This window comes from Astatotilapia calliptera, chromosome 23 (assembly GCF_964374335.1).
Source record: "Astatotilapia calliptera chromosome 23, fAstCal68.1, whole genome shotgun sequence".
NCBI classification, from domain to species: domain Eukaryota; kingdom Metazoa; phylum Chordata; class Actinopteri; order Cichliformes; family Cichlidae; genus Astatotilapia; species Astatotilapia calliptera.
This window is the reverse complement of record NC_137443.1, coordinates 17577716-17599981: the sequence shown is the minus strand read 5'-3', so window position 1 is coordinate 17599981 and position 22266 is coordinate 17577716. Positions and strand designations below refer to the sequence as shown.

The 22266-nt window shown below is 38.4% G+C and overlaps 1 protein-coding gene across 5 annotated transcripts in view; it reads left to right on the top strand.

The window, feature by feature from the left end:
- The window catches only part of mcf2l2 (MCF.2 cell line derived transforming sequence-like 2), a 107547-nt gene extending 86733 nt beyond the window's left edge, over positions 1–20814 (top strand). For 2 of the 5 annotated variants that reach the window (XM_026158153.2, XM_026158152.2), the window contains exons 29-35: positions 198–296; positions 4622–4693; positions 5128–5238; positions 9055–9164; positions 11308–11423; positions 18195–18268; positions 20196–20814. In XM_026158153.2, the coding sequence (XP_026013938.2) occupies positions 198–296; positions 4622–4693; positions 5128–5238; positions 9055–9164; positions 11308–11423; positions 18195–18268; positions 20196–20284 (671 nt within the window). In that variant the 3' untranslated portion in view covers positions 20285–20814. The remainder of the gene's footprint in view (positions 1–197; positions 297–4621; positions 4694–5127; positions 5239–9054; positions 9165–11307; positions 11424–18194; positions 18269–20195) is intronic. The other 3 variants (XM_026158159.2, XM_080297626.1, XM_080297627.1) reach the window with 3 other exon arrangements.
- Positions 20815–22266: the final 1452 nt, after the last annotated feature.

Here is a 22266-nt window from a genome sequence, read left to right as displayed (position 1 = left end):
TTAAAATGGCAGTGCTAAGAAAGACCGTGAAGGCTGCTTTCTCTTTGTCTTTGATTTGCATTCTATTTAATGCCCAGAGTCGCTGTCCATCCTCCTCTTCCTTGTCATTTCGCCTCTTTTTAAATCCCGTTACTAAAGCTTTCTCTCCCCGTGCTTTTTCCTTTCTTCTTTTCCTCCTGACCCCTTTCCGGCTTTAGAACCTGCTGCTAAAGAGGCTGAGGTCCCCCGCCGCTTCTCTCTCACTTCGTCTCTTGCTTCCTCTTCCTCCTCCTCCTTCGCTACACGGCGCACAAAAGGTACCAGCCTTTGTAGTTCCTTCCTGCTCTTTACAGCCTTTTTCTTATTTTGATCACATTGGCTGCGTTGTTACTGATGTGCATCTCAATAGGTTGAATTCTAATTATTACAGTAAGTAGTTGTGAAGTGTCAAACAAAAAGGATGCATTGCTATATCGTACATATTTTAAAGTGAAAAGAAATTATATGTTTTGTGGGCTGGATCAAAAAGGAAGAATTGAACATTTTGCATTTTTAATATCATTACAATGGCGGTTGTTTGTTTTCTTTATTGCCAGATTTTGATTTGATTTGATTTTCTTTGGTCCACCGTACCAAACCTATTCTCCAAAAATACAGATACAGGGAGAGGTTTGGAGAACTGAATGTTTTCACAGATTTCAGCAGAGATTTTCTCTCCACACTTCTTTTCCTCCAACCAGTCGAGGCAGATGGGCACCCTGTCTGAGTGTGACTCTGATGGAGGTTTTCTTCCTGATAAAAGTCAGTGGTTTTTCACCCCTCTTGCCAAGAGCTGCCCAAGAGGAATTGTAAGAAAGAGCCAGGGTCCACTTTTCTGTACAATGAGAATTCAAGTGAATCGAAACCGTGACAAATTTGTTTCGTATTGAGGTTATTTTAATGTTTTTCATTGTATTTTAAACAGGTGACTAGGTTATAGTGCATTGCCACACACCTGCCAATTTGTTTTGGGGTTTTGTTTACTCAGCTAAAATAGGATATATAATTAAAGATGTGTTTTAAACATTAACCCATAATTTCACCTATGGAGAAAGGTGGGCTAGAGCTTACCTCTCATTATATCTGAGAGAGCCTAAACATCCAGTCTTTTGTGTGATTTACAGAGTGCCAAACAGAGTTTCTTTGTGTGTCTTTGCTAACAGTAAATTATTTCTAATACAGAGCAACATATGAGTTTGATCAGTACGTGTATGTGTATCACTCCTGTAAGCTTACAGTGATTCTGACCCACAACAACATACAGACTTGAATCTACAGCTCACTTTAGAGTTCTTGCTCACGTTTCTCTGTTAGCTACAAGCATGGATACATTATGCGCATTAGCTTGCCAAATTAGCTTCCATATGCACATCCCCTGGGAGACAAGTGCACTTCTAGTATCAGCTTGCTGGCTAAATAGCAAATTAGCTGGTCAGCAACTTCACCATATTCTCCTCTCTTGAGATTTGATTCATGTCTGATAGAGAATTGCTAAAAACACAATGAGAGAAAGAAGAGATGGACGAGAGGTGGGCAGGCATTCAGTACAGATACTTTTTTTAAGCAACTGTAATGAAATAAGAATTTTGATAAGGTGACATTTGGAACGCAGGGTGACATTAAAAGTGGCAATAGAAGTGCAATATCTCTTACGAATACAGATGAGACACTGATTTTCAAGGAGGCAGAGGCAGGAAAAGAATTCAAATTGAACTTAAAAAAAAACTATTTCCATTCAGTCTCACTGTCCTCTTTTTATTGCATTTCTTTTATTATCCCTCATGCAGCTGAGACTGACCGATCAGAGCACTGCAGGCCACAGTGCTCAGCGGAGGTCTGAGCGTGGCTGTTGCTTTTCGGCCTGTATTTTTAATTCTAATCCACACTGTGTGCTAAGCAAGGAACAATATTACTCTATATTGCTTGATATTGTTGAAACAGATATGAAAATCTGTAGCACTACCGTGTAATTTTAATTGCATGCAGCTTTATATTTAAAACTGAGAAATGTGAATTATGAGTAATTGAACATATGGGCTGTATTTTGTTCATCACTCCCTCATAGCGCCTAAAACATTTTTGTAAGATAAACGTGTGGTTTCCATGAAATACAAGCAGGAGAACAGGTGTAAAAATGAAAATGAATGAAGACTGAATTCCATTTAGAGACATTATTTTTACGACTCTGCACTGTTACGTCTTCACTGGACAGACCAGTGCTATCATTAATGTATTTCATAACACTTGTGCTTTTTTCTGGTGTGATAGATATCTGATATGGAAGCAAAAAATAAATAAATAAATAAATGTGGTGTTGAGGCAGTGTTTTTACACAGATGTTAGTGTTACCATGCTGTGTTTCAACATCATGTCTTTATGTTTTGCTTCTAAGGAGCCAGGTTTTATTTTTATCTTTTAAAAGTGGTCTTGTAATAGTTCTTCAGCCCTTCTTAAGGTCCCTCAAAGTTTCTTTGGATGTTTTTTCAGTCATTTTCAGTCCCTGTCTCTGACTGGTGTCAGAGGAATATTTTGGGTTTTTTTTAAAGCTGCTTAACACTGACATATGAATCATTCAAGAATAAAAAAAGACACCCAGTTGAAGGGATGAGCCAACGTTGTGTCTACAAAGAAGCAACTTTAAATTGTATCTTTGGGCATTTTCTTACAAGCAGCCTTTCACAAAAACACATCATTTGTTCCCATTTCTTAATTTGAATCTATGAAAAATGCAAAAGATAACACAGTGTGACAGGCATGAAATAGTATTTCAACAGCATGATTCCCAAAGAGATATTAGCCAAAAATGTGGCGTGTGTGGGCTTCCTGTGCAGAGAGTCCTCAACACACTTGAGGAAACGGGACAAGTAGAGAAGATGAAGCGAAAGGCCTAATAAGGTATTTAAGTCATGTCATTAAGAAATAGGAGGTAAACATCTGGCCATTCAGTTGATACATCTAATGTTCAAAGAACTGTCAGTAGAAATAGTCTCAGTAGAAGGGTGGATGTGGAGAAGCCATTTTTCAGGAAGGGAGACAGGGAAAAAAGGCAGAAGTACTCCAACATTTTACAAAAATTTAACTAAAAATCGGAGGTAATAGGTCTGATGGAGGGATTCATTCAATTTTCAAATATAAGCTGTCGATATGTTTATCAAAGATCAGAAGAGAGGTTTTAGGTTTTTCATTTCAGCCACTGGTCTTGGGGATTTTGTCAAAATTAATTAAATTATGAATGTGTAAAGGTACTGTCAGATTGTGATCCACTGTATAACCGCCTGGAAGTTGTGTGATTAATTTTTTAGCATCACAATGATCCCTAACACACTGACAGTGTATTAGAAGAAATGTCTGGAACATGCAGTAGAACACGATCAGTCGTGGCCTATGACTCCCCAGAACTCTAACTCAACATTGTTGAAGCAACATTGTCATTCAAGTCAAGTCAGTTTATCTATAAGCACATTTAAAAACAAGACACGTTGACCAAAGCGTTGTACAAACTGGAAAAACAATTGTTGGATCATATTGACAGAGAATGGAACAAAACATAGTCAACAGGAGAAGAAAGCTTGCTTAAGCGACTTCAGAGAGAGAGTTCTTGCACAGTACTGTATCAGTAACTACTTGATATAGTTTTTATCTAAAAAAAAGTTGTAGAACTCTTAATAATTAAGTCCAAGTAACATAAAGTATGTATTGTATGATTGATTGTGTCTATTACTGGTAAAAACTAGGGACATGCATACACGTCAGGGGGATTCAAAGCCAGCTTACTCCCTGCAGTGCACAAATTATCACCAGTGGGTAGAAGACATGTTTCCATCTGCATACATTATGGTTGGAGAAACTCACGTATCAAATATGATACCAGGCACATTACAATATTACATGTGGGGCTTTATAGTACGTCAATCAAAACACATTTTCAGTTTGATTTTGTATGTGCAGATTTGTTTTTCAATGAATCAATAATTATAGATGTTTTGTGGTCAAAGGTCAAATATTTCTCACAAAAGATGAAAAAAACAATTCAAACATAACAATAATGTTTGCCAGCATTAAAGATTCAGAAAATACTTTAGTTACAACATATGAGAGATTACATAAGAGTCAGAAGCTACCGGTAACCATGTAGCCTGCATTCTCAGGTTTTAAATGAAGCAGCTGCAGCATCAGTTCTATATTCTGTTTAACTATGCTGATGGTCATGAATTAAACCCTGAAGAAAAGCATCCATTTCATTTATTCTCCAGCAAAAATAATTTTTTTAAATATAGCTGGAAAGATGGAAAAATAATTTTTTGTCAAGTAATTGCTCTCATCTTTAGAAACTCTGTATCCAGGTGCCTATTACTGCATGGAAAATATGACTCTTTTCTTTAAAAAAAAATTAAAGTCATAATGGTCTTAAGATGATTCAGCCCACTTATGGCCTATGTCTAAATGACAAAATGGTTTTTAACAGAAAATAATATTACAGCTTCCTAATGTCTAAAAGGGGCTTTAAAAGGTTGATGAAAGGTGATTTGGGATGATGCAACCGTCTTTCTAATATGCTGGTTTCTCATTAATTCTCTTGTTGCATGTTATTTCCTCTGCCCAGGTCCCCTCTCTGCTAGCATAAAGAGCAAAAGGCATGAAATAAAGAGTGATCCCACTCCATTTGGTTATGAAGGTACAAGGAGAAAGATGTTATTTCTTGATTGACTGTGCTTCTTTATTTCTGGATGATGTGTTTCACCGTTTGTAGTTCCATTTCGTGCGTGCTTTGGTGACTTGTAGGTGGTTTGTGATGTTCTTTTTGTCAGTGCATGAGCATCAAATGAAATTGGTATCATTTGTGTGTGTGTGTCTGTGTAGCTTTTGTGTGTTTTGATCACAGATTTTCCCTGGTAGTTGTTTGGTGTTTTCTGTTGCTTGTTTATTTTTTTTTCTCGTTGATTCTGCATGGATACAGTTGCATGGTTTTCTTATTAGACAGCACACTGACTGGATGTAATTGTGCAACTTTTAGAAATTGTGCTTTTTAAATACAGGTTTTGGGTTTTTGTGGTGCAGTTTAACGGTTGTGATGACAAAATTGGTATAAAGCAGTTGGCTTCCCTCCAGATACATTGCGCGGCGCTATGGCAGCAGTCAGGAAACGTCAGAGTATGACTAGCAGCACTTCTGCTGGTCCTGGTGGCACCTCAGCTGTCCCTAGATCCACTTCCCAACCAGGTAACTACAGGGGAGGATTCATCTCCTCCAGTCACTTGAGAGACTATCATCCTGTGGAGTTGATTTCAGTTTTATGTGAAAGTATATTTTGTTTTTTGTTTTGTTTTTTAATTGTCCTCCTTTTGCATCGCATTGACTGTCTTCTTTAAAAACATAAACAGAGGCTATGTCTGTCAAATGGCTTCAAACTACTGACCAGTCCAAGTGTCCTTGTAATGATGTGCTTTCGTTGAGAGTTTTTATTTTTCTACTCCCTTGTTAAATAAAGCTTAAACAAATTTAAGAAAGAAAGAAAATTCAAATGTCAACTGGTTTGAAGGAAGTGGTAAAAACCTTTCATAAACCCATCAGAGGAACATTTTTACAATGTTAATAATTTAACATGATTAATTTCTTCTGTCTTCCTGTGCACATGCTCGGCCTTGTATAATCTCCTCTCCAGCTTCTCTTAAACGTAAACCTCTAAATAATCAAAAACAACATGATAACAGCACCTATGGCTGTTTCCTAAGCAGGAACAGAGACCCATTTAGAGGCAGATAAGAAAACATGTGCCAAAGATATATTATTAAATAACAGTTAACCTTCAAATTTTAACTTTGAAGCCTTTCAGACAGAAAATCTGTACATGCGACCACATCGGCTCCAAGGCTAAAAATAACTGTTGAATGACGACAGTGTTGGGGAGTAACGGAATACATGTACCGCCGTTACGTATTTAAAATACAAAATATGAGTAACTGTATTCCGTTACAGTTACCGTTTAAAAAGGTGGTATTTAGAATACAGTTACTTTGTTGAAATAAATGGATTACACTGCGGTATTTCACTGTTTCATATTGTGGCGGGTCAGGACTGTTTGGCTTTTGTTTGGCAGCTACGTTCTGTTGTTCCAGGTGGCAGCGTTGCTGTTGCCATGGTTACAGGGTGACGCTCTCTCTCTCTCTGTGTTTCCTGGGTGAGAGAGCGCCTTTTTGTTGTTGTTGTTGTTGTTGTTGTTGTGCTAAGCTAACAGGCAGAATGCTACAGGTATAGCTCTAAGAATGTAGAATCATGGGCAGTGTAGTCCGTGTTGCAGGGAGAATGGACTGCCATACACGTTATGTGTCTGTGAGCACGAGGAGGGAGAAAAAGGAAAAGTATGAGTTGTCATCAAGCAGAAACGGGAGCTGGAAGCATGTAAATATAAAAATAACCACTGCAGCCAAGAAGAGTGCCTGATGAGCCCAGTTGTAAGTAAACTATTAAGACTCGACTGTACACCGTGTTCGTGTTTTCCTCCGAAACAATACGTTCCGTTGGAGCAGCCTTTCAACGCCGCTCTCTGTCTTTTGCAAGCATAGTTGACCCAGACAACAAAGTAAAGCTATTTTTCGGCTACGAGCCCGACATGAAACCCACCTATTAGCCAGAGGTCCCTTTACTACGGTTCGGAGCCGTGGACCTTCAGTAACAGTAATAAATCACAGCAATAGTACATTCACATAGTTGTAAACAGCATGATAATATATTAAGTAATCCAAAGTATTCAGAATACATTACTCTCATCGAGTAACGTAACGGAATACATTACAGAATACATTTTGGGGCATGTATTTTGTAATCTGTAATGGAATACATTTTAAAAGTAACCTTCCCAACACTGAATGACGATATATAGATGGGATCTGATGTTGAAGCCAGATACTAAACCAGTAGTGATAAGATAATGGAAAACCACAGACTTGAAAACATACCGAATGTTTGATATGAGTGTAACAAACAAGTGGTTGTTATAGATCACAAAAGAATTTGAAACTGCTCAAAATTATGCAGAATTATTGTAGGCCATATAAAAATGAGAAGGAAAGAGGCTTGTGACCACATTTTGATGACTATTTTGTGCCTTCAGAGATTAAATAAAAAGAAAGAAAGGAGGATAAGAGAGCTTATCACATATGCTTACTCTGGCTTTTTGTCCATAAGTTATACAGCTATGAAGAAAGACTGACTGGACAACGTAGCTACATCATTTCTCAAAAAAGGGGGAGATTTTGCAGCGTTTAGCCTAATTTGCCATACAGAAGAAATGAAGTTTCCCATAAACACTGTGAATATAAATGGATGCTTTTGTTTTCATTTCATTTTGGTTTTTGTGCGTTCCTTATTGTGTTTTTTGTTGTTTTTTCCTTTTTGAATTTTGGGGACTCACTGAACTCAGCATTCTGTCAGAATTCATCAAGCACAAATAAGCTGTTGTGATTTGGTGCGATATGAATAAAATTGAAGTGAATTTACAAATAAGAAAGTTGGTTTTCAAGCAGCCCTTTCTTGAGATGAATTTCAAACCTCAGCAACCGTAAAATGGAGACGGAAAGTAGATGTGCAGTGGAAGAACCTGCTCACTCCACCTAAACCATGAAGAAAACAGATACTGTTATCAAAGTTAGGTCTGATTATCACTACTGCCTTTGGTGGGGTGTTGTGATGGTGTTAGCTGTGACGTCAAATGGAAAATACCTGGTGCTGGTGGTGACAGACTTGAAACATTCAAATCTCCCTTAGTTTTATAGAACCACAAATTTAATATATAATTCCAAAGGTTTTATATATATATATCTTTTTTTTTTTTTAAATAGATCAATAATTAATAAAAGGCTAGTGCAGTAGTTTTATCAAGAACAAAAAGAAAACTGCAACGAAACTTAACCTGATTAAAGAAAAGGTATAAAATATATTGATAAAAAGCTGATAAAAAAAAAAAAAAAACTTTACCGAAAGGAGTAAGCGGCTGCTTTCAGAACCACACTGCTCAATTGCTGTCAAAGCAAAAGGCTCTTTGGCCTGGCCCTCTCTTCTCCCCCGGTCTAAACACCTCAGTGGCTGATTGACTGAGTGCACTCAGCTGTGCACAGGACACTGGCTCCACAGGAGCAGATGCAGTACCTGAAACAGGACGTAGAGAGAGCACAACACCAGCGGCGACTCACAATAGATCTGCGGTGATGTAACAACCAAAATCACATCTTAAGAGCTTTATTCTTTATTTTTACAAAGCACTTTACTTCAACAAATTGTAAAGTTGAAGAATGATGCTTTACAAATGCCAAGCTCTCACAGCTCCTTGCACTATTATAACTGGTGAAGCAGTTTTGGAATTCAAAAGCCTGTGTTCAAAACCCAGGCGTGTGAGAGTGAGTGTTTGGACCCACTGTGCAGCTTTTAAACTGTCTTAAACTGATGCTGGGATAAGCACTGTGTTTTTGTTGTTGTTTGTTTTTTCTTGTGTTTCTTTCTTTTTTCTGCCATTGTGGGAAAAAATGTTCAAATATTTCCCGTGTTGTCATTGAAAACCTCTTACTTTTTTGCTGCCGTTCAACAGTGTGCTGATAGATCAGCAAACTGCACCAGTACTCAAAAAGGTTGTGAGTTCAATTCTTCCCTGAGGCAAGAGTGATGTCTGGATAAGCAGTGTAATCTTTTTACACTGATACCATAAATATTAGACTTATTTTAAAATATGCATGCGCTGTATGTGCTGCTTCAGTCATATGCTAAAGTCGTTATTAACGTGAGAAGTATGGGTAGTGACAGCCTCCCTTGTGCAGGCTGCGACTCGTACGGGGATTGAAGTCATCCTGAATGTGAGAAATTTGGCTTGAGGTTGAATTCTTGGAAACGGAATCATCAAGCTTTCACGATGATGTAACCAATTATTTGACTGCACAGCAACATTACTTTCCCGAAGCGTCATCACCTGCCAAGATGCATATTAATGCCCTCCCTTGTTTATGAGTACATTTTTAATGGTAAATCATGTGTATTGATTCCCCTCAGGCTGGGCCCAGCGGCGTCTTCTTTCCATGGACACAGAGGACTTTGAGACGATTCCCTCCAGCGCAGAGGAATCCTCCAACTCTTCAGACGAGGAAGGCAACAATAAAAATGTAGGCAACATTTAAGTCTGCTGCCCACATCAGCTAAAAAATGTAAAGAAGTGAAGCTCAGATATGATTTGCTACATCACTGGATCATTTTGAAACTTTATTTAAGAGTGAAAGTTAGTAAAACGGAATGTTGCAAATGATTTTGTCCAGAATTGAAACCAGGTGTGACAATTTCAGCAACAATTAGCATTATTAAACTTTTGCCCGAGTGAGGAACGTAACTCAACTGCACTCATTCGACTCCAGCTGAGTCATGTCAGCTGTCAGATAAATCATGACATTTTATGATCATGAACCATCCCCCAACTGCTATACACTCATCTCTCATTGCCTCTTCACCCATTCTTCATTTTCCCTTCTTTTTCACTAAATCCCATTTCAATCCCCCTAAAGGAGGACCCCTCCACAGCTTAATTATTTCCCATGTTCTCCCTTCTTGTTAGCAGCAGGCACTGACCACTTGACATTTAGGAAATGAGGGGAAGATGAAAAAGGGGTAGGATTTTAACTGCACGTGTCTGCCGAATATGGCAGCATTCCCACATCCATTATAATCTGTGTGACGTACACGCACGTGCACACTATCGACACGAGGGCTGAGCACGTTAGTGATGCAGGGAATGTAGCAGCTTAGAACATACATTTGTAGGACACTTTATTAGGTACTTAGCTAGATGTAGGATGGACTACATTTTCCCGTCAGAACTTCACAGTTGCTGCAAATTTGTCAGGTGCATGTCCATGATGTGAATCTCCCGTTCCATCATATCCCAAATGTGATCTGCTAGATTGAGATTTGGTAAATGTGGAGGCCATTTGAGTACAGTGAACTCATTGTCAGCTCACGTCATAAAAGCTCAGATGATCTGAACTTTTATGACGTGGTGTGTTATCCCGCTGGAAACAACCATCAGATGATGGGTAAACTGTGGTCATAAAGGGATGGACAAGATCAGCAACAGTACTCAGGTGGGCCGTTGCACTTAAATGATGCTTCTCAGCAGGTAATAATGGGGCCCAAAATGTGCCAAGAAATCAGCCCCCATTCCATTACACCACAACCACCAGCCTAAACTGTTGATACGTGGAACCATAATGTCTAAAGCATGGATCTTTCTGCTCAGGTCCTGCCATCCAAATGCTGTAGCACAAAATCAAGACTACTCAGATTTGGTGTTTTTCAGATCTTCTGTTGTCCATTTGTAAATTGCCTGTGTATATTGTAGTGTCAGTTTCCTGCCTTTAGTTGACAGTAGTAGTTTTCTGTTGCTGTAGCTCATCTATTTCGAAGTTCAGTGTGTTGTGTATTCAAACGAGCTCTTTTTCATACCTTGGTTGTAATAGTTATCTAACACACTGTTGCTTTCTTATCAGCTTAAAGCAGTCGGAGCATTCTCCTTTGACCTCTGACATTAACAAGGCACTTTCACCCAGAGAACTGCTGCTAACTGGATATTTCTCTCTTTTTCAGACCATTCTCTGTAAACCCTAGAGGAAGTTGTGTGATTAAAATCCCACTAGATCAGCAGTTTCTGAAATACCTAGACCACCCCGTTAACAACCATGCCACATTCAAAGCCGCCTAAATCACCTTTCTTTCCCATTCTGACACTTGGTCAGATCACATCATGTTGATCTTGTTTTGGGTTGCTGCCATGTGATTGGTATATTAGACAAGAGCATATCTGTGTTAACAAGCAGTTAAACAGATGTACTTGACAAAGTGGAGAGTATGTTTGCATCATGCAGTCAATCACAATTTAAATTGTGTTCATCTGCAACAACAACAACTAAATAATCCCACATGTGGATGCAACTCAGATAAGACAAAGAAAAAATTGGGACATTCAATCCCTGTGGTGTGCATGTACCTAAAGACCCTATAAATCTTATAATCATTAACTTATTTATTACTATCTAGTACTACAAGAATAGCAAAATAAATGAAGTCCAATGTCTTGTCATTGGTATATTTAAATTTAAATGCTTTTATCTGCTGTCTTTGTTTCATTTTGTAGGGTATTGTTTATTACTCAGCAGTTAGAGTAGAACAGTACCACAGTACAGTAGAACAACTTTAAGCAGTAGCTTAAAGTCTTGGGATTGGCTAAATGTTGAATTTGAAAACCATTTCTTTCTGCAGGGTGACAGCAGCCGTTTCCGAGTACAGCTAACATACGAGTCTCGTGATCCGCAAGACCTCTCTCTGGAGACAGGTGACCTCGTCCAGTTTGTGGAGGAAGCAAAGAATGGAAACTGGTATGTTTTTGTTTGCTGGCTGAACCACAGGATTATTTAGAATGTCGTCCCCCCCACCCGCCATCCATTGATTGGCTGCTGTATACCCTCCACACAGCCCTCCCTTCAAGTTTTTAAATTTCTGTTTTTAAGATATTGTATTCCTAAATAAAACTGAGCAAACATTACAGGGAATTTTACAGCATATACCTTTAGGGCATTCATGTTGCAAAAAAAAAATAAATTGCTTGGAGAATGTTTAAATATTTGATTACTGAGGGACCTAAACAGTGATGTACAAAAAGTGTTGAAAGCAGTATTTTGCATAATTGTGTGGCAACACATTTTTAGGTAATTTATGAGGTGTGATCAAAAAGTTCTGGGAATGGGCCTCTCAGCAGGTGGCAAGCAAAGATTGTGTTGATGTGACTGGAAAACCTTTCAGAATATACTGTGCCAGCACACTATCACACTCTGGCAAGCACCAGTGTTCTGGTCAGTTTCTCCCTCAAGCGTTATGAGGGTACAGTAGAAGTCCATGTTGACAGCCTCAACCTGGAAGATTAATTCATGGTGCACAATCCAGTGAATGTCGCAAAAATAATGAGCGCTGCCTGCTCTCGGTCCTCACCCGAAGCACTGCCTCAGGGCTTGGAAACTGTGGACTCTTCCATTGAAACCTCAGTTGTAACTGGAGACCCAGTTCTCATTACCAGTAATGAGCCTCCACACGAAATTCATGCAAGTTTGTAAGAAAAGTTAACATTGGGTTACTGCGTATGTTTGAGGATTGCAGTAAAACCACAGAGTGGAATTTGGCCAGTGCGAAGGATCAAATCCCTTATATAGATCCAAATGTGGCTTCCTTCAAAAGGGGCCAAATTTAAATAGGGTAGGTTTTGTTTGTTTTTTTTAAAGGCCAGTTATTGAAACCTTTTGTTCACACACAAAAAAGACTGCACATTGAGCTACAACACCTTCTCTGCAGCTCATAAAGACATGCCATACCCCCAAAACTCACACTTGGACACCTTAGACCAGATGTCCATCCCTTGTTGCTTAGAGCCTCTAATTTGATTGTTTAACCAACTTTTGAGAAACTACATTTTCAACCAGTTTCAGCAGAGGTGGACTGTTGGTTTCAAAAAAGTTCAGGCCTTAGCTTTTAAAAGTTAGTACCTGAGTCACGGACACCATGGCATTCCCCAGCACCCTTATTAACCACCTCCAGTCGCTAGAAGCTTAGTTTATACTCTGTTTTCAACACAGACAGAAGACCTGATGGCCGAGCAGCCATTCTTAGTATATTTTCTTGAAGTCCATTTGAACTCCAGTGCCTGGGGTGCAGGCACAGTTTGTGCATTGTAATTTTAATTCTCTGTAGAAAAGTCAGTGCAGTCACAAAAAAGCCAGACAGGCAGACTGCATGCACAGACCCTCACACTTGTTGTCTGATGATTAAATTTAGGTCGTTTGGACATGAGCACAGCTAGGTGGACTTGTGGACATAGTATATACAGTATAATGTAGACTTCAAAAGGTATTTTCTGGGATAGCACAATAGGTCATACAGTAGAGGTATCAATGTTTCTCCAGAAATATATTGTTTGCCTCATTGCTATTTAGCCTGCACTAATCATCCAGCTATCAGTTCTTTAAAAATGGAACCATTCTGTGTCCTTTTATTCATGCATATCTGACACCAAAATCGTGTGCTTGATTGAAATAGTCTTTGTACCAACGGATTTCTATGGAGCTATTTTGTTAATTGTAATTGTGAAATTACCAGTCATTTCTGACAGTGTGTCTTTGTGTCACCCTCATCATTGTTTGTCTTTTGTCTGTTCAGAAAGCATCACCACAAAGACCAGTAAGTGTTAAAAAAGAAAAGAAAAAAGCTGTTAACATCCTGGTGCAAAAGCTGTTGTGCGCAGTGGGAGTCTTTTGTAAAATAACCCATGAACTTGGGTACTTTTATGGCTTGAAGTTGGGCTATGGTTGCTTTGATTAACACTGAGCCTACCAGGTTTCATTATGTCTTTACAGCAGTAAGGTAATAGCAGTCTACTCAGCCTACAACATAGTGGATGAGTCCGACTACCATCACCATGGGAGTGACAACAGGCAGCAGCCACTTTATGGGCTGATAGCATTTGAAAGAGGGGAAAAGAGCAGAATCAGATAAGCTGAATCTATCCTTACTGACAAAGTACCAAGGAAAAAAGAAAATGAACCTTTCAGAAAGGCAATATTTCCATGCATAGCCCATGTGTTTGAGTGTATGACATTGAATTATTGTTATTGTTGATCTTGTGTATTTTTGCGTAAGAATTTTGCAGTTCCACTGCTATCTGTAATCATTACCCACAGCACGGCTTCCCTGTTTAAAACTACCTTCAATTCAACCACATTAATCAAACAAGCTCAAGAGAGGAAATGAGACTTGTGCAACGGGATGCTTCTTTGCTGCCCTGTTCTATCTTCACAAGGATTAAAGGCTGAGAGTGACTCACAAGGAATTAAAATTTCATTGACTGTAACTTTATCCTGATGAAGCAGTAGGAACACAACAAAACGTGTGACTGTTGCTAAATCAAGGAAGGTTGCAGAAAACAATGGCTTCAGATTAATAATAAATCACTGTTTGATTCACCTCACCAACACCATCTTTGCTTTTGACCTGACAGGGAAGCAGCAGCTACTGCCTGCTTGGATGAGCAGCCTCTAGAAAGTGAGCTGAAAGAATGTTTTGAGCTCATGCAAGCTCCTTGCATTAGAAAGTGATTAATAGTCTACGAGATAAAAGCTCAACTTGCTTTAAATATGCTCATTTTTCATCACCTCATGCATATTTCAGCCCTTAAAACAGTCTCCTGTCGACTCCATCTATGGATTTTTGCCGCTAAAAGGTCTCAGTCACTCATTCTCATCTCTGCTCTACGCTTGAGGAACATGAAGAATTCATAAGTTTTCTCTTTTCTTTGGTTCTATTGCTGTCATATAGAACACGACTGGCACAAAAAGGACTACTGCAGTGTCATATAAAACTCGATGTGTCCTGTATACTAATATATGTCCATTCATTTGTGTATGTCTTTGTTTACCTGGTGCACACTGTTTTTGTGTATTTAGATTGTCCACTGTGCATTTGTGTTGTTATGATTGTGTATGCACTGCTGAAGTCAGTTTTTCCAACAGGAACAGTACCATGCTTACTAACATACCCCCCACCCCCCACCCCGCCCCATGAGTGTCTTGCACCTTTCCAGATTTAGGCTTTCACTTCACGTCTGCACCACACGCAGTGTTCCTGTCCCTGTTCCTGTGGGTTTGTGTGGTATATTTGTCTAAAGGCTAGACAGCACACCCAGCCACACCCTGTCAACACTAATTTACATATGAGAGGAATAAACAGAGACGTACTTCACTCTAATGTGAAAGAGGAGAATCAAGAAACAGCTTCCCTACATCCTCTGTCAAATCTTCAGAACTGCCCATCCAGTGAAAGCCATTGGCACCATAATTCCAGATGGAATTAAAGTCTGTTGTCATACTAGCCTAAGGATTGCCATTCATGTCAGATTACACCTTCAGTGTGCACATATTCTTTTTAAAAACATTCATTAAGGCTTTACCTGGTTCACCTAATCATAATTTATTTGCAAAATTATGGTAAATATACCATAAGTAATATACATATTTCAGATTTCTAGTATGGTCTGTTAATATGACTAACTATATAGTAAGCTATGTTATGTGTCAGATAATAACTTTAAAAAAGCTCACAGGACTTGTAACCTTAAAAAGAAAGAAAATGGATTTTAGGCTCGTGTCTTAAACAGATCTCCTGTCTCCACTGACAGTAATGCATGTTTTGGCCCAGGTGATGATAGTAGTGGGATGCATTGAATGCACAACAGTCATCTTTCTGTCTTGTAAACTGTGTGACCATCACGTTCATTTCAGTGTTTATAAAATGAAAGTTATTATCGATCTGTCTTGGTTTTTTCAATATTTGGCCTAATGACTCAGTTTTCCTGCAGGCAGAAAGCCAGTGCAAAGATAAACATAGTTTCCTTGCACAGGTTGTCATAGGAGCAAATAGGATACCTTGGAAACAATAGGTGAAGAGATGATTTTTTAAATATAAACCACATAAGCATAACCTGGTGGCCTGGCAGTGTTGCTAATGTCCAGTGCTGGATCTTTTTAATGCAACTGATCAACAACGGTAGTCTTCACATAAAATCTAAATCTTTATTGCAATTATACTAAAAATACAATGAAATGATATATGGTTCCATTCAGTGCAAAGAAAGCAACCTAACTATCTTAAACTTTCATTCTAAGAACAAAAAATTAAAAAGAAGACAATTTCTAATAAGTAAATATAGTATAAAAATATAAATAAATAAATATGCTGATGTTTATGCATTTGTGCTTGAGTCATTATTGATTGCACAGGTTAGTAAGGCGGGCATACCCTTCAGTTTTCATTTATTGTTTATTACTTATTATTGCAACAGCCCTGTGATTTATGCTGTTTTTCAGTCTTTGTTTTAGCATTCTGAAGAATGCTAATAACACTGATGCTCATATTTCAACTACTGTCTCTAATTTGAGGGAGGCACATGTTTTTTGCAAGGCTGACACAGTAGCAGCTTCAATTATTATCTAATTTTTTTTTTTGTAATAGGATGACAGAATTTGGTGTGAGGAAAGACAGGAGGGTAATGACTCACAACAATTATCAGGCCAGCCACAAAGCTCATCAATGAAAGCTCAGAAAGAGTCCTGATCACCATCAAACAACAGTAAACTGCATTTATTTTATGTTAAGACGCTACTTACTGTAAAGTTCCTACCTTGCCACCTTCAACACTAAATAAATCAAAAGATGTGTAGAAGTTTAACAATGTGAACCCTGCTTGTGGCCATGAAAAACATCAGCAAACACTACGCTGCAGCACATGAGTCAGTTTTGTTCCCTGACTGATACATTTCATTGCAGTTTGGCAGTGCTGATTGCTGAATCAATGCAAGCACAAATAATGTCTGGGGAAAAAGCTGTTATCCTTCATATTTATGTGCACCACAGACATATTAATGCTTGATGTTACTCATTCATAATACTCTTCCAACTTTCCTGTGCACTAACAGCATCCCAGTCTGCACACCCTGTATATCTTTCCTGAAGAGGTCGAAATAGTTTTTCTGCTTGTAAAGAAGTCCTGCACAGCGTGCCTGCAGGGACATTTAAAAGATCATTGCTACAAAATTTCACTTACACCATGCAAAAATAAGCCTTTGGTAAAAGTTACTAAGGTTCTGATATCTGGGATTAGTAGCAGTGAAAGTCATGATAAAAGGGGTGTGGTATTTTTTTATTTTTTTATTTTTTAGCTAACTTTATAAAAACGCTTGGTTGGCTAGTAGTAGTTCACTGTTTTTATGAGGACCCAAACAGTAAACGGTAAAAAATAAACACATTTAATGTTAATTTTGCAGGATTTATTCCCCTAAAAGGCCTTTATTGGTTCACTTTTTGTTTTTAGTTTGTGTAGCAGCTACCAAAAACTCAGTAAATGACTATAAATTCAGAAAAAGGTCAGTGTAACCCATGCAATAATTCATTTATTTAGTTTCGATATCATTCTTCTTATATATAGGGAGATTATTTTCCTTTGAATTGTATGGAGCTACCAAAAGGTCACAGTGGGATTTTTTTATTTTTTTATTTTTTTGCATTACCTCTCAATAACATTTGCTTTTCTTCTGACTCACAGAGAGAGACTGAGCTGTATGATTATACAGAAGCATGTATTATTTAGTAGGCCACCACTGGTTGTGACAGCTGCAAGAATCAGTGCACCCTCGGCTGTGGCTGCCCTGTACCACCGCATCTAGAACGAAAACACGATCTCTTACTGACTGCTGCTGAGAAAGTCTGTAGTTTCAGCTGTGACTGCAGAAGTGGAATGACACGGCTGTCGCAGTGATTGTATTTGTGTTCATTACTGTGCTATCGTTTTTATAATTATGGCTTAAATTCGTTTTTATTTAATAAGTGAAATAATATGCACCAAGGGCTGTGTGTTATGCTGGAGCTACTGTATACCTGAACTCTTGTGCTTCACATGGTATGACTGCAAATATATAATACTATGTATATTTTTAACTTATTCTTTAAAAATAAGTAATGAATGCAAAATCATCAGGTGTCTCTCTGCACTCTGTGTTCTTTTGATCGGCACACTAGCTACACATATGGATTAAAAGGAACACAAGAATAATAAAAATGCTTCTGAAAGGGGCTGTGACCTTTCACAAGCTGAGCAGAATTGTATGCTTGCTGCTTTACAGGTATTTCATTTACAGTTTTTGACATTAATATAATATTTCAAATAACTTCCTGGCAGAGCCTAAAATAAACATTGGTGACATTTTGAAATCTATATTAAATAAAGTTCTAGCATCATTAGTCATGATTTTGTTTATGCTAAAACCTTCTTGTTCCCCTGTGCTGTCATACTTGGTCATTAATATGAACAGGCATTATCAGGATTCACTGAGAATTCACCATAACAGATAATTTCAGATTAACTTATGTGGTTAGTGGCTTTAATCCACAGACTTATTTTCCTGTAAAGTTATTATTTTTGTTTTTAACTTCCTTTGGTTCAGCAGTTTGCTTCTGGAAATGAATGACCTATAATAAAAAAGTATCGCTGCAATTACCTTACTCCTGTGTTTGAGTGAAGACCTTCCTCTCTATTGTGTTTCATGTCCTAGGCTAGTCAAGAACCTTTTAACAGAGAAGACAGGGTTGGTCCCATCCAGTATACTGCAAACAGCATCAGAAGGAGGTCACTCAATTCAGTAACAACACTGCAGCTTCTGACTAACCACTGGCAGCTTTGCTGTAACACACTCACTCACCACCCCCTCCATACCACCCATTAATCCCACTTCATCTGCTCCTCTCCTCACTCTCCGATGTTAGTTGCACCAAATTAACTGGGTGGTCCACCTGCTGTTGGAGAGGAAGGAGAAAAGGGATGAAGTGGAGGGGGATGGAAGAGTTTTGGCTTGAATGCAAATGCCACTGACTGAAGCACATTCATCTCTCTCTCTCTGTCTCTGTCTCTCTGATTGATGTTAGATAAAACTTCACTTGTTTTTTTGAATTGTCAATTTTAGGTAACTGATGTTTAGATTCAGACTTTGATACCATGAAATTAATAATTACCTGGGACATGGCAGACTATTTCCAGTTGCAACAATAAAGCTGTTACTGGCTTTCAATCAGGTGCTTTCACTCGTCAACTCTTTAGAGCAGTTAAATCAAGCTCTTTGTCATTTCTCCCACTTCGGGCAGGTGTGTAGAGTAGGTATACTTGACTAAGACCCCATAGAGGGAGGCTAGTTATGCTACTCCTGGGCAGATTCTGGGTGGAGCATAACTAAGTGAACATGAGCCAACCCAACTAGCATTAGCATGTTGCGGTTTTGCATAAAGTGGCTCCTGCTGCTAGTCATGCTCGCAGTATAGTTGTAATTTGAAGAATTAACCAGCTAGCTACTATAGCAGCTGGTTACAACTAGCACTGTTTCTGTCACAGATATCGTCTATATTCACTCAGCACACATTATTTTCTTTCCTGTATATCTATTCTTTCTTCCATCCCATTTACATTTGACAAATAAACAGAAATTTCTCACGGCATGCTCACGAGGTTTGTGGTGACACGCTTTGTTTGACTAAGATGTTTTTAGTTTATGACAAGAAATTAAGCCAAAGGAGAAACTACTAGAAATCTTATCATTTATATTTGCTTAAAATGCATTCAAATAGTTTCCATATACTTGCCAACATATTTTTAAGCTGACTATTAGTAACATTTTCTGGGCATTAACTATCAGATACATCCATGTAAATCGGTAGCGTGCTGCAAGTAGCATGAGGAGTTTTGTGATTAATATGATTAACATACCAGCTACACGTGATTTAATGTTAATTTATATTTGGGGAAATGCTTATGAGCTCCTCATACTTTATAACCACATAGAAAGGACTCTATACACAGCTTTAATATATTTCTATCTTTAACTTTGAGCACATATTGTTAATCTTAATACTGGGTTGATGAGATCAGGCATTCATAGACAAAGTGTATGCTTTTCCCACAGGATAGACCCTTCTATTTTTCCCATCTCTCATTCTTTCCTCATCTCTGTCCTCTCTGTCCTTAATCCATCTCCCTACCATCTCAACGCTCCCATGCCGACTTGAAGGCTTGTCCTTGAAGTGTTTTTTTCTTTTTTTTGCTGTGGCCTTGCTTGTGTTGTTATGGTGTGTTCCCTCTTAAAAAGAACTACCTCTTCTGTCAGGTCACTTACCATCATCCTCTACTCCTTTTTATCATTTTCCTCTTTGTTTCTGTGTTTTTTCATACTTAAGGCAGACCCACTTCCATGCTCTAGCAGTTGACCTTCAGCATTTTAGTTAAGTGGAGCCCATTTACAAAAAGCTCTCTTCACCTGTCTGCACTGAGTGCCCTTATCTGCCTTCCCTATAATTTTCTATGCAACGAACTGGCTGATATTATTGCAGAGTCTGAATATTGCTCTATTATGTCTTCTTTTTTTAATGCTTGATTTTTTTGGGGGGTTCTTTTTTTATTGGAACTGCAGTCTGGGCTGTGCATCCTCATTCTTAAGTGCTGTTTGAATTTTGAATACTACATTTTGTAATGGCATCAACATTGACTTGATGCTTTCTTGTCTTTGCAGATATCTTCAGTGATCTGTGTACAGCAGCTCTCTCCGACTCTGAAAATGAAGCCAGTACATGGGGAGATGTGTCTCAGGACAGCAAATAAACATGGATGACCACTATAGTTCATTATATTTAACTACAAATATGGCTGATGACTATAACTGTAGGTTTTTTTAACTGTAATTTCCTAAGCTGGACAATTCTAGGTTTTCTACTTGTAGCTCTTATTAATGAATTTGCAAATATGGCCTGCTATTGTTTTTCAAATGTAGTTTTTTTTTTAGAAAAAAGCCTGCCTGAATGCCACAGTAGGAAAGCCATATAAGGTTTTTAATTCAAGGAAGTGCCAGCATGTCTCTGTGGGGAACTGAAGCTTTCATGGATGCTGAACTGAAAGTTAAATCATTACTTTCTGTGGAGAATGCTGGATGCCTGGAAATGTAAAACCTTTTCTGACCTGGATAACCTTAGGGAAAGTGACAATTTCCATGTGCTGGTTGTAAGCAGGCTTTGGGGAGGCGGCCTGGTTTGCTGTTACCCTGCACTGAAGCAGAACTCTTTAAGATCAAATTCTTACACTGATGCCCAAATGTTTCAGCATTTCATGTTCAAAATATATATAATTAATTGCAAGTTGTTTTCTTTGGTTTTCTCAATCCTAGTGGAGCACGCACACGAATTATATCAAGTATAGAGTTGCTTCAGAGACTATTCTGACTACTCCTATGTTTTCACACTCGTACAGGTTTTCAACCACCATCATGTGTGTCCTTTGCATGTTTTCCCTGTGTTTGCGTGGGTTATCTCCGGATACTCCAGCTTCCTCCCACAGTCCAAAGACATGCAGTTAGTGAGGATAGGTTGACTGGCAACTTAAATTGCCCCTAGGTGTGGTTGCAGATGTGAATGTGAATGCAAATGGTTGTCTGTGTCTATGTGTTAGCCCTGCGACAGATTGGCCACCTGTCCAGGGTGTACCCTGCCTCCCGTCCTAAGACAGCTGGGATAGGCTCCAGCCCCCCTGCGACCTTGAAACGGATAAGCAGAAGAGAACGGATGGATGGAAACTTAAAAATCAAATATTACAAAACCGTCTTTGTCACTTTTAAGTTTGCTTTGTTAAGTTTCCGCAACCATTAGACATTAAGTAAATTTTCCAGACACCAAGCTACTTCTAAGTGTGTGGGATGGGTCCATAGACCATGTAGATTGTTGCCGACATGGTTCATCTTTTGGCGGATTCTCCCATCAGTGACTGTTCTCACTCGGTTATGTAGTTTGCCTGAAATTATAACTTTAGGAATTGCTGGATTAGTTTTTTTTGTTTGTTTATTTCTTTGTTTTTCCATTTTACAATATTTAATGGCACTGAGGTCAGCTTAATTAATAAAGAAAAGTCTGATCCCCCCCCCCCCCCGTGTATATAAATTCCTTGTGTATATTTAAATCTATTTAATAATAGGTCAGTGAATGGATCTGAATACTTTCTGAAGTAACTCTATTGTTTCAACTTCCCCACTGTCTGTTAGACTCACAAACAATGTGTGTAATTTGCCAAATGGCTGGAAATTACTCACCAAACAACCAGAGAGCTAGGGCTGAACACATCGGTTTGCTGAATGCAATAACATATGAATATAGCCTTTGTTTTTATGTCATACGGGGACAGAAACTGGAAGAAGACTTGAAGTCAATTTGTCTTCTGGTAACAAGTAAAGAACTGTGCAGATTGTGTATCATTAACTGTCTAAAAACAGCTTTTTGCTCCATGCAAAAACAAAGTTGATGAGAGTGGTGTGTTGATGAGACCTAAGTGCAAAGAGAAGGCTGTAATACTAAAAGAACTCAGCAGAACTGCAGAGTTGGATGTCACTAGAAGCAAACCCGTTTAATTTACACATATCTGTCTCATTGTTCATATAAAATGCATTCATTTGTTCAGTTTTAGTTCCAAAGTCTGCTGCTGTATCAGGGGTGCAAAATGTGGGGAAAAGTCATTCAAGAAGAATTTCCTTTATCAGTTAATGATAGCTAATTAATCAGAAAATACATGAGAAGTAAAACAATCATGTTTTCCATTTTATG